A 13266-nucleotide genomic window follows, 5' to 3' on the forward strand; every position below is an offset into this window, starting at 1 on the left:
CCTGCTCTATAGCACAGGGAACTATATACAATATTTTCTAATAACCTATAATGGAAAAGAATCCAAAGAAGAATACATATATGTATAACTGAAACATTTTGCTGTACACCTGAAACTAACACAATATTGTAAACCAACTATACTTCAAAAAATAGCTACAAGTGGGAAGAAAGTGAGGACTGAGAATCACTCTGTCTGGGGAGACTTGTCACTACCAGAGTCATCATTGCCATCCCTCTCGCTTGGGCAGGACATGGTCATAATGGCCAAAAGAGCAGGAACTGAGGATGTAAATGTTAACACAAATGCTCCCCACTTAGTTGGTAAGACCTCACACATAGGAATCATGGTTAGATGAAGAACTCAATGTTAACATTTTATAAGGCACCGGACAAAGTATGTTTCTGTCCTCTTCAAATTGCCAGTTTTCTATGAGTATGTTTCATGTGCAATATCATCTTTGCAAATGGGTTGTCCCTGGTGGGAAGAAAAACAAGAGCCTGTCTACCTTTGCCCTGAGAAACTCAAAATGTCCTTAAACCGGGACGCCAGGACCTGAGATGAGAAACACCTGAAAGTTACTTCTTCCAGCCTGGAAGGAACCTTCCCTCTGGATGTGGCTTTCCTGCCTCTGGCTTAAAAAAAGCTTTAGATGGTTAAAACCACACAATATCCTTGGTATCCAGGATGACAAGTGGAACTCACTCTATCCATGCCCTTGAAGTCGTTTTTCTGCCAAGAACCATGAATTTTCCTTGATTTCTCCACTTAGTACTACAGAAACCGTCCTAATATTAAGTGCTTTGGGGAGAAGGTTGGCCAGGATTTGGGAATTTCAGAAAAATCAGAAAATGTTAAAAGTTCAAAAGGACCATAGAAATCAAATGGTCCAAGATGGAAAATAGATTTCATTTCACTTCCTAACGGCAATCAATCCAAAGAGGTTGCCAAAAGGCCAGATGAAGAGGATTCAAAGCCTGTAACTGGGTGGGGAATGTGTGCTAAGGGATTAGCAATGACTGCAAAACAGTCACAGAAGAAGCCAAGGCCCAAGCGTCATGACAGTCAGGTCCACTCTCCTCTGTCCATCAGTTTGCAAACTGAGACCTTGGGCAGTGAGGTGAAGTGACCAGGCTAGGACCACACAGCCACGTGGCTACAGCACCACGTGAGCCCCACGGCACTCCTCTGAATCTTGCACCCCTGCTGCCTTTGGTAGATTGACAGGAAGCACCAGCCACAAAATAGTCACAAGTCACTCAGAGTTCCCTTTCAAAGAATCGGCACCAAAAGCCACCAAATATTTGTACTTATAATTATTTACTCCCATAAAGTGGACAAGGACCCAGATTTAATGAAGCCCTAATCTAGGGCTTAAGAGCTGTGAAAACTTCGGAAAGTCACTTACTCAGCCCCTGCCCCTAGGTATGTTTTTCATCTGGAAAATTATTTCCAATTTTGCTCACTCCTTCCGAAATTCTAGATGATAACAAAACTACCAATTTTCTTTATAGCGAAGTTAGAGCATTTTTAGAGCAATGGCAAAAGGTCTTTGTCTTGTTCCTTGGAAATGTGTCACAGGATTTCTTTGAGGAGGCACAAAATATCAACAACAACAAAACACCCCTCCAACCAGGCACCAAAAGAAAATACTACAAATAGCAATGGACACCAAACCGAGATAAGTTAATTGAGGTTATAGTTTATTATACTTAAAAATCAAATTTAAGAAGAGAATCTATCATAGGTTGTTTTCTGCCTTCTAATAAGCGCAACGTCTGTTGCCAATCAGCTGATTGACCACAAACGAACTTGACTGTTGAACTTGCGTAGAGCAACAACCAATGGCTGAGATTTAAGTCACTCCAAGAGACCCAGCCCCTTAGTTACATGCACAATGGTCCTATTTTCCCACCTTGCCATATACTGTCAACTCCTTAGGCCTCCACCTTCCTCAGTGTGCATCCTTATACTATGGGATCCTGTGTGCTGGAAAAGGTCTCCACAGTCCACAGTCCTTTACTTCTCTGATTCTTGCTCAAGGCCGCTCCCCTGAGAAATGCCTAGATGCACGGTGGGCAAGGCTCTGAGAATGTCAGCAGCTCCCGTCTGTGTAAGGTTTACTGCCTACAGATGCCTTTTTGGATATTATATCTACCTTGTTTGGCAGGGATCCTTATTCTGTTTGACTGCATAAGCACGGGTTCAGAAAAACTTCATTACTCAGCTGGGGTTACACATCGGATAAGGGACAAACAGGCAGGGTTTCAAACCTAGTCTTCAGATTCCAGGTTCAAAATTTATTACACTACATCATGTTATACTGCAAATGGTCTTCTTTGAACTTTTAATGTTTAACCATAAAATGAAAAGCCTGTCAGTCTGTCCCAAATTGCACGCTATTAGAAAAATTTACATGTTTTACACGTTCTACATAAATCCTTGCCCCAAAGATGTACGAACGTCATTAATTACTCTTATTAAAAAGCAACACTATCAACAAAAGTATTTAAGCTACTGACCTTTGCAATCAAAGCATAGTGCTATCTAGACAGACTTCAGAAATTCTAATATACACTTCTTCATATTTTATTTTCTTTGAAATTGGGATGCACATAAATAGTTAAGTGATAAGAAAACCTGTTTAACTGACAGTCTTTTTTTAGCAATATATAAAATAAAAGAGCATCTTACAATGGATGACATTTTAGATTCAATGAAATACAGTAATACTTGCTTGTACGTACTTTACAGATTTCCAGTAAAAAAGATCTGATGAGACAAATGACCAAAAGAGAGATCATGGATCACGGTACATGTAACTAATTTCTGGACAATCTCTAGCAAGTGGTCGGTCTAACCATTTTCCAGAAAGATCAACTGCCTTGTGTAATAGATGCATTTGATAAACGAGGGGAAAGGTCAGCAGAATGGCACAGAGAGTACTGCTTGTGAAGTGGATTTTTAAGTGCCTAAGAAGATAAACATAGTAGATTTTTTTTTCCTCTCAAGTACCTTTCTTCTTATTACCCACATCAAGAACCACTGTTTGTTCAGCATTACTCAAATTTGACATCCAAGACTTTAGTTCTACCTGCTTCAGTTCTGGAATGAAAGAAAGTGAAGTTCAGAATATTAAATATTGGCTTGGTTCTTGTTTAAGAAAACAAATTCATAGAATATCCAAGTACTGCACATGAGAATCCAGAGAAGCATTTAGCCCCGGATACTATTAACTCCAGGAACCATTTGCTAAAGCCTCCCTGGTGGAAGAAGGGCTAAGTGTAAGGCGGTTCCTACCCCACAGCTTCCATTTATTTTCTTTAATCTCAATGTAGCTCTGACTTCTTATCTGCAGCAAATCTTCTCTTTACAGCTCACAATTACTATTTTCTGTCTGTTGGGTTCTGTAAACTCTCAATTTACTCTTCTCTACCCTTTCCAACATAATCTCAACACCAACTTCTCCAATGTCTGCCATCCTTCTTTAGCACAAATTTTGCCCAACCCAATATACCTGCTATGGGGACCTGCTAATCAAAACTCTGGTTTAGGAAAAACTGACTATTTCCAAAATGAGAATATGTGACAGCATTAAGTACTGGCCTTAATTTGCTGTTAAGTCAAACTTCAAAGTAGCTAACTCCTTTGGAAAAAGTGAGATTTATATGAGATGCTTGAAAAAGCTGCTGACTCTATTCAAATCACTACCAGTAAGATAAGACAGAGGACAGGTTAATCTCACAAGCAATTCTCACCTTGCAAAATTTCATTTGTAAGCCAGTTGCTGGAAACTCAGAATATACTGTTTGGCCAGTAGCTCTTAACTTTTTAGGAAAAGATCACAACTTCTCCACACACTGCCCCCAGAGAAATCGACCAACAGGTTTGTATATACTTTCAGGGAGTTCAGACTCCAGATTAGGAAGCACATGTGCTGGCCTGTACAGAACCTGGATCCTATTTATCTACTTCCTCAAAGAAAGAGAACATAGTGGTTCTGAAGGGAAACTTGTTTTAACACATTGAAGACTGGCTCCTTAGAAATCAACCAATACATGTAAATATTTTCTAGTAGTACTGATCCAATGGCATTGAAGAGAATGAAAAAGACACTTCTTTCGGTTTGCATAGAGATATTTAAATAGCTCCCCCCCACACACATTGAGGGAGCACTTTGGGATAAGGGGGAGGCAATGAGACAATGGGAAACAGATTTTGGTTTTAAAAACAATGACCCAGGGCTTCCCTGGTGGCGCAGTGGTTGAGAGTCCGCCTGCTGATGAAGGGGACACGGGTTCGTGCCCCGGTCCGGGAAGATCCCACATGCAGCGGAGCGGCTGGGCCCGTGAGCCATGGCCGCTGAGCCTGCGCGTCCGGAGCCTGTGCTCCGCAGCGGGAGAGGCCACAACAGTGAAAGGCCCGCGTACTGTTAAAAAAAACCAAAACCAACCAAACAAAAAAACAATGACCCAGACTAAAAGAAAGCTCTGAGCTGCCAAAATTAGCATACAGATTACAGGTTCTTCTAGAAAACTTCCCAAGAGGAAGTAAAAGATATCCAACCCACGTATACAAGATGAATGTTCTTTCTTAAATTTAATTTGGGAAGCTGAAAAGTTGGTTGACAGACAAGATATCTTACCGGGGCAGCTAATTCAGTCACAAAGATATATGATGTCCTTCCAAGGACCCTGCAAAAGTTCAGCATGACATTGATCCAGCAGCAAGGAAGCAAGCTCTAGGTGATTTAAGGGATGAATGGATTTGAAAGGCATGCCTAATGGTTTCAAACCAACTAAAGCACCAGATGAAAAGCTGCCTTTTTTGAAACAACAGACTGTGTTTGAATCAGTGACTGCTTTTGCACAAGGTTATTTACGAGGAGGCAGGTGCATCAGTCTAAGGTGGTTTCAGGTGACAATTCAAATTGGAAGAGGGCCAGGAAAAGATGGGTGTGGGAACTAAATCAAAAGCCATCCTTCAACATCTGCTTTAGGTGTTTGGTGAACCTCTGCCAGGATGTCAAGTCAGCATTTCCTTTACACTCAGGAGAATGAGATAGCAAAGGTAGGAGTCCAAGATAAAAAAGGTTTATTTCAGCCCCTATTTCATCACAGAGCACCTCAGTGAAATATTTAATAAATCCAATGTCTGTATATTGATTGCTATCCTTTCGCTTCTGTTCAAATGCTGGGCATGTGTCCAAACGAGGTAGAGGAAGCCCTCCCTATCACAGTTGAACTTTGAAAGCATTGTTTAGGGAGGAGAGGCTTAATTTAAGATCCGGCAATGACTGGTTCCCAAATTCCCATCTAAATTCCAAAGGAACTTTGCACTTTGGTGAGATGCAGCCTCTTCCTTTTTTCATTTAAGGCTCCAGAGATCGGAATGAGAAAGAGTTCACATATTTCAACTTTACTCCAGCTGGGATCTCAAGTACTTTTAGCCTCCTTTTGGCACGGCTGGATCTCAGAATACAAGTGCTGACTGTACGCTCAGAGAGTGTTTCTCTAACTATGGATTCAAGTTGGGGGAAAGTAAAAGTCAAGTCTCCCACACTGTATAAAACATGCTTATTTTGAGCTTGAAAAAAGTCTCAAAGATTATCTTCTCATTTCTTTCTAGCAGCATCTCTGGACACTAGAAATGCTACACCTCTGCTAACCTCCTTGAAAAAAGAGGTATTGTGCTGAGATTACAAACAAAACTGAGTAGACGACTCAGAATCAACTCACTTCTTTGGCATGTGAACAAAAAGTAAGTAACTCCCAGATAAGTACATTCTTTGGAACTGAGCCCCAAATGCTTTGTAGATTTCATGGTCAAGGGGAAATAATCAGTATTTTTGAGGAAAGAAGGTCCTATTTCTCTCTACAATGATGAAATGGTGGTATTTCCTGATTTATTATAGGATTCCACATTAAAAAATGAATGTGCATTTTGCTTGATTTGTCCTAGATGCTACTTAAATTTTTCTTCACTAATTCCTAATTAATGGAGGAAAGGGATTCTGACTCAAATAATTACCATCTTTGGTTTCCCTGAAAGAAAAACAAAGCTAAAATTTGTCATCTTTTGTCTTGGGAATATCTTGTCAGCAGTTTATTAAGACACAAAACAACAATTCAGTACGTGGCAACTACAAGTGGGCCTGGAGAATCATTTAAAACTTTGAGATAAATCTTTACTAATTTTTTTTTGTAGGAACCGATCACAGCACATGTTGACATTCTTCCTGCAATGTTTTTAATCGTCTACAACTGCCATGCAGTTCCTGATCTTAACAGTAGATGGCTCCACGTACCTTGTCTTTGAAAGTATTAGTGCTTTCTAGCAGTAACAGTAGGTGCTGGTTTAAAAAATTCAAAGGATAATTAGAGTTCTGGGGGAAAAATTTGAGAAATTGGTGTTTGGGACCGTGGAATATTATTGAACTTTGGAAAGTGGCATTGCTCATGATATACAGTTGAAAACATATAAAGCCAGTCTTATTTCCTTATGTCTTGGGTGCCTGTCTATGATGAGAATTAATTGTCATTTTCCCAGAGGAATAAAAGTGATCTTCTGGAAAATCAGAATCATCGTTATCTAATTAAGTGTTGTCAAAAAAGAACTTTCTGGAATATTGGAAATGTTCCTCTTCTGTCCAATACAGCAGCCATTCACCACACGTAGCTATTATCGACACTTAAATGGGGCTAGGGCAATTTTTGTTTGTTTAATTTAGTTAAACTTAAGTTCATATATCCCCAGGTGGCTATTTACTGAACAGCACTGGCCATTACCTTGAACAGCACAGATATAAGTAGTTGAATCATTTATACATGATAGATCTCAAGCTAAATTACAGAATATCAAATGAGGAGCATCCTTTACTAAAAGGGTTTATGTTTCTAAACCCCGTTCACCTCAGCATACTTAGTGAGGACATTCAGTAAACAAGTAGAATTTTCTGTTTACAATTTATTGTGGAACATGGTTACCGGGATAATTTTATTTTTTTGGCTGCAAGTTCTTGAAAAATTACCCTTATCCCACACCCCCCTCCATTCTTCCCTTTTAGATAAATAGAAGGATACTAGCATTCTATAAAGTGCTTTCCTTTCTTACAAGACTAATTTGTACTTTCCCTGTGTTAAACTCATTTTCATACCAGGGCTTCCTAATAAAATTTGAATCAATTGAATGACTTCCAGATATAAATGTACCTTGACATGAAATAATAAACACACAAACCTAAGAAAAAATGATTGGTCAAAACACTGGTTTTAAAATGACAAAATAGTAACACTGACTTAAAAAGTCCAAAAAATTTTCCTGACTCAACCTTCTTGAAAATAGCATTTTTAAATACACTTGTAGGAGAAAAACAAGAGCAAAAAACAGCTTAAGCAGATAATAAATCTCTACATAATTTTCACCAATAAGAAATTTCACTCTCCTCTTCATTTCCACACACCAAGTAGCTGAACATCTAACTGCAGACCATTCTTCAGCCTTCATTGTTCCACAGCTAATAAAGGGTGCAAATGAATGAGGTGATAGTACAGCAAGATAAATCAGTTAACACAGAGCTAAAAGAGACTCATAAATCATCTAGTTCAACACCTTGTCAATTTCACAGATCCTGCAGGTATAGGGAGAGAGTAAGTGACTTGTTAGGGCTCCAGATTGATTAGAACCCTAGGCTCTATTCCCAAGGCAGAAATCTGCCCACAGCGCTAGGCTACATCTGTCATCCTAGGATAATCAAGGGTTGCACAAATCTAATTTTTATAGATTTAACTGGAAAACCAAAAAGGACAACTAAAGGGGGGGGTGACACCCATATTCAACCACTAAAGACAAAAATCCCATCAATCTTAAGCAGTATTTTCAACAGTACAATTTGTCTCTTTAAGACCTTACAAGATGTTATAATGGTTGTTCCATTTATTATTTGTGGCACCAGAATCAAGATTCTAAGTCCCTGCTTCAGGGATTCCAGATTCTTCTCCCAAGTAAGGGAGGATACCCTAATATTCTCATCTCCTGTCCAAGCACGTACTCTCTTTGGGGTCATCCAAATGCTCCTCCAAAGTCTAATTCTTCCAGGCCACCTCTGGAGATTGATAAAGTTGACCCCACCACTTCCGGTGCCATATTAGGTAACTTACCAACATAAACAGTCACCTAGTTTTGCCCCTTCAATTTTCTTACTTTTTCCTAGATAGGTGTTATTCAATTGATTTTTTTTTTGGTCTATTGTAGTTTATTGGCCAGTAGTTAGACTGTAAGAATGTAATGTTAGTAATAATATAAGAAATGTGAATGATTATCATAAATAATAAAAATTTAAAATATTTAACAATATATGCCTAAGAATAACAAATTAAAAAAACAATAAATATAAATAGTTTATGGTGATTTTCTGTTCCAAAAGACAGAATGATCTCAGGAATCAGATTAAATGTCTAATGGAGCATATAAAATGGAGCAAGACTGAAAATGCACCAGGGGAGAAATCAATTCGAAGAATTTAACACTCCATTAGACCACTGAAAAGTACTACACTTAGTAGCCAGAAATATTGCCACCTCTAGGAAGACAAAGGATTGACCCACATGTCGTGGAAGAATGCCAACAAGACACTTGCTAATCAGTAGCCGATCTTCTCCACTTCTCCAGAAAACCTGCTTGAAGGGCGTAACAGAGCAGCGTTTGTGAACCCTGACTTCTGTCAAGTGCCCTAGGTCCTCCTTGGCCCAACAACTACCCCTCCCATAAACTAACCATTAATGATAGGACTTAACAAGCTGCCACACTTTTTAATCTGCTATGAAAATCTCGGCAGCCAAGAATTTTTCTTTCCTTTTAGAAGTCAATTCTACATTTGCTCTAAACCTCACCTGACTAGTTGTTTTCCTTCCAAATCTCCAATCAGGCATATACTCTGGTTAACTGTAACCTCCTTGTTTCTTAGCACAGGCTTATCACCATGGTCCATGTTTTAAACTAAGACACAGCTATCACATGCCAAGCTCTAGCTACTGTTTTCGGGAGGAAAGAAAAATTATTCACCCCATCTGAGTCTGACTGTACCAGACATTATTCAAGAGTGCAAAACCCTGATCCCTGAACTCTTCCCTTTATGCACTCAGTTCAGAGACCCTCCCTCGGCCATTAGAGATCATCCAGGTCTAATTATAGATCTACGCACACCAGCGGTCCCCGGCCATCGTCACATGGTGCTGCTGACGAAGAACTCCTTGGAGACGCCTTCTGCCCAAACATACATACACAAATTTCTGTGCATATTCATCCATACACACTATACCCACCGAATTCGTCGGCGAAGACGGACACATCTCCATTCAGAAGAGAAAGTGGCTCCCTAGAGATCCCCTCCTGCGGTTTACTACACTTGTGCCGCCCTCCGCACTGTCAGAGGACCTAGCTACGCTGCTTTCGCCTGAGCTGCGCGGATCAGGTTGGGGTAAGGTGGGAATCAATACTCCAGTGGATCCCAGACAGACACACACACTTACACTCCAGCCCCCCTGTTCCGCCCTGTTTAGCTTGTACAGCACTGAAGTTGTTTCCACGGTTCCCCTAGAGAGAGGAGCCTCCCCCCGCTAGCAGCCCGGGAGGCTCCCAGGTACCCACAGTTCACGTTATTATCGCCCGGCCAGGTGACCCGAGACAACTCACCTGAGCTCAGGGGAACAGCAAGGCGACACGTTCTGTCCCAAGTTACCAGCTGAACGGAGAAAGGAAAGAATATCACCTCGTCAGTGGCGAGCACGTGACCTCTGTTCCCTTGTCTCTTCCTGAGTCAGACCTTAGATTATAAGGCTCCGTCACCAAAAATAAGCAGGACCCCCAACTGCCCACCCCCCCACACACACTCACGAAAACTAGCCAAGAAGTAGAAGGAAACAACCTAGCTGTGCACAGGAAGGGAAGAAAGGTTGAAGAAAGGATGAAAGCGACTAGAACTCAGACAAATCCTCAAAAACTGTACCAAGCTCTCGAGACAGAAGGCCTGGCTGCGGGATCGGGGCGAGCAAAGCAAAACCCAAGCCTGTCCCCGCCCGGGCCCCAGTAGCTGGGGCCCGCACCTGCTGGCACCGTGTCCGCTCCCGGGGCGGCCCCAGACGCCCTCGGCGGCCAGGCAGGAGGACTCCCCACTTCCTCCGCTTTTGCGGGACGCTCTGCACCAGCGAGCGCCCGCTGGCCAGAATCTCCCGCCGCCTCCAGGGGCACTGGCAGCCGGGGAGCAGTCAAGAGATCGGACTGCTCCGCGCGCAGCCCCCGGGCCGCCTGCGAGAGCGCAGCGCGCAGCAGGGTGGCGCGTTCCCGCTGCCGGGCTCCGGTTTCTCCCGTGAGAACTGCTGACCAGGGAACAACCCACCGGCAGATGGACCCGGGGTCCTCGGCTTCCCAGCTGTTTTCCGCGTGCCCACCAACGCAACCAAAGGAGAGGAAGCAAAAGAGCGCAAAAAATTCCGCCCAACCAGTCGGGTGCCTTGTTTATACTGAAACTACTGCCACCGCCGCCGCCGCCGCCGCCGCGCACACCCCCTTCTCTTCGAGTGCCCGCCCCCGCCGCCAGCCCCGCCCCCACCGGCCCCCGCAGACCAATCACGGCGTAGCTCACCGCCCACTCTGCCACCGCCCCCGGCGCCCGCGGCCAGCCCACGCGTCCCCGGGGGCCCGGGACTCCAGTGGCGCGGCTACCGGTTGTCCTCCCACGCTGCGGAGGCCGGCGGAGCCCGGCGCAGGCGTGTTTAACTACGCTGGTTCGGCTCGCTCGGACTGCGTGCGTTCCCTCCTGAGGGCACCTGCCGGGGGCTGTTTGTGCAGTCATGTGTATGCCTGTGTGTGTTCGTTTACCTGTGTGCTACCTGTAAATACCGGCCCGACCTGTTATACAGTATCTATTAACATAATTATGAGCTAGAGGTTACTGTCCCTCTAATTTTCAGAAGAGAGCTGAGGGAAACCACAAGAACATTCGCTCAGCAAATATTTACAGAAAGCCTGAGTGCTAGGCTTTGTGCCAAACGCTGGGGGCACACTCCAGGCTGGTCCCTGCCATTAGGAAGCCTTACAGTTAAGTGGTGGACAAACGTTAAGCAAATGGTCACCCAAACAAAATGTAAAATTCTGGTTGTTACAAGTTCCACAAAGAAAGGAAAACTGCTGTGAAATATGTTTCTGGAGGCAAAGAGGGGAGGTCTGACCTCAGTAAAGGCTGTGCTGTCATGGTAACCGCATGCTCTATCATTGGATACTTGATAACTATTTCAGGAAAAACGGTAAAACTACTTTTGTAATAAAAATTTGTACGAATAAAAAGAGGCTGGGGACTTCCCTGGTGGCGCAGTGGTTGAAAGCCCGCCTGCCGATGCAGGGGACACGGGTTCGTGCCCCGGTCCGGGAAGATCCCACATGCCGCGGAGCGGCTGGGCCAGTGAGCCATGGCCGCTGATCCTGCGCGTCCGGAGCCTGTGCTCCGCAACGGGAGAGGCCACAGCAGTGAGAGGCCCGCGTACCGCAAAAAAAAAAAAAAAGAGTCTGGAGGGAAGAAACAATGAAAACAAATAAGGGAAGGAAGAGACTCAAGGAAAGAACAAAATCTTAAATCATCAGGAGCCTCTCTTGCCTGCCATGTGACCTTGAGTAAGTAAAGTAGCTTTTCTGAGCTTCAGTTTTCCCATGTGTAAAACAACACTCTTCATACCTATCCTATAGGGCTATAATTAGGATTACTGAGATAGAGGAACTCTTTTTGTCCCTGCTCCATCTTCCCTCCCGCCTCCTCCTTGCTGGGTTGGAAACAGCATGAAGTTCACCTTGCCTATTCTTAGCTGATTCCTCCCCTTATTTTCTTCATCTGTACCTCCTCTCACTTCTCTTTGCCTAATTATACTCCCTCCTTCTCTTCTGTAAATGAGTCTCCTGTGATTCTGTTGTCTACTCTCACCTATCTGAGCTTCTCTGCAGTTTGAAGAAGGAGCCCTAAGACCAAGAAGGCTTGGCGGGTCCAGCTGTTCAGAGTAAAGCACCAAGGCTTGGGTGGCCCGGCCCAGCCCAGCTGTTGTGGTTGTGCTGGTTGGCTAGTCTTTCAAGCTCAGTTTTCCACCCTGGTTCTGCAACAAACAAGCCGTATGAGGTTGGGCAAGTCATTGACAATCTTGAGGTTCCTGGTCCTGTAGCAATAAATTAAGACTTGGACTAAATCATGATTTCTTAATGGAAATATTTGACATATCCTTTGTAACCTCTGGTTACACCCACCAGCCCAGAAGATTTTGCCCAGTTTTACATTCTGAAGTTTTTTTTCCCACCAAAACAAAAGATGTTTATTTATTTCTCAAAAATATAAAATGGATACCGTGAGACTGTTCATTCAATGCTTTACCAAACCACATTCCTGCTCCGCATTCTGGCCGATCCCCCAGGACCCCTTCCATCTCCCTGTATGAGAGATAATATATACGGAGACAGCTCCAGAGCTAGGTGGCTCAAACCCTAACTCTGTCTCTATCACTTAACCAGCGATCAAACCTTAGAAAATACATGGACAGATTCTGGGCCCCCATTTACTCATCTGAGAAACAGCAGTCGTGGTTTAGAAAAGCAAATTCTTCACAGAAGAAGATTAAAAGAGATAATACACAAAATGAGTTTGGAACAGTGTCCCTTAGAGAAGCCTTCCCTGACCTTCCTACTTAACAACTGCAATCTCATCATCCCCACTCCATCTCGTCATTCCCTTCCCTGCTGTGTTGTTTCCTCCATAGGCCTTATATACCACCATTTAACATACTGTCTATTTTACTGATCATTCCCTCCCTCTCCTCACTGGAATATAAGCTCCAGAAGAGCCGGGTCTGTTGTTGTCATTGTAGTTGTTGTCTTCCTGCTGTATTTTCAACATCTAGAACGGTGTCTCACACGCAATAAACATTCAATATAAGTACGTGTTGGTTGGATTACTTAATTAATTAATGCCTAGCACATGGTAAGCACTCAGTAAATAATAGCTGTTATGAGTATGTATTAAGTATTCTCTATCATGAAAATATATTCTGTCCATTCTTTACTTGTCATAGTTTCTTTTTGGTCTTTTGACTCCATTGGCTCAACGCTTGTCTCTGTAAATCTTGGTAAGCTCAGTAATACTGGTCAAATTGATGCAAATAAACCCCTGCTGAGTAAGACCTCACTCCAGTAATAAAAATAGCCACTTGTATTGAGCTTCTGCTATGTGGCTGG

At 43.0% G+C, this 13266-nt stretch overlaps 1 protein-coding gene across 19 annotated transcripts in view; it reads right to left on the reverse strand.

Annotated features, from left to right (window-relative positions):
- RASGEF1B (RasGEF domain family member 1B) overlaps positions 1-10728 on the reverse strand; it is a 34544-nt gene extending 23816 nt beyond the window's left edge. For 2 of the 19 annotated variants that reach the window (XM_089912132.1, XM_089912120.1), the window contains exons 1-2: positions 9694-10375; positions 3016-7516 (exon numbers count right to left, since the gene is read on the reverse strand). In XM_089912132.1, coding sequence (XP_089768258.1) covers positions 3016-3060 — 45 coding nt within the window. In that variant the 5' untranslated portion in view covers positions 3061-7516; positions 9694-10375. The other 17 variants (XM_089912130.1, XM_089912129.1, XM_089912118.1 and 14 more) reach the window with 16 other exon arrangements.
- Between the last annotated feature and the right edge of the window lie 2538 nt (positions 10729-13266).

Source organism: Delphinapterus leucas, chromosome 5 (genome assembly GCF_059928025.1).
Source record: "Delphinapterus leucas isolate spDelLeu-1000000601 "Yukka" chromosome 5, BTC_Dleu_Yukka2, whole genome shotgun sequence".
Lineage (NCBI taxonomy): Eukaryota > Metazoa > Chordata > Mammalia > Artiodactyla > Monodontidae > Delphinapterus > Delphinapterus leucas.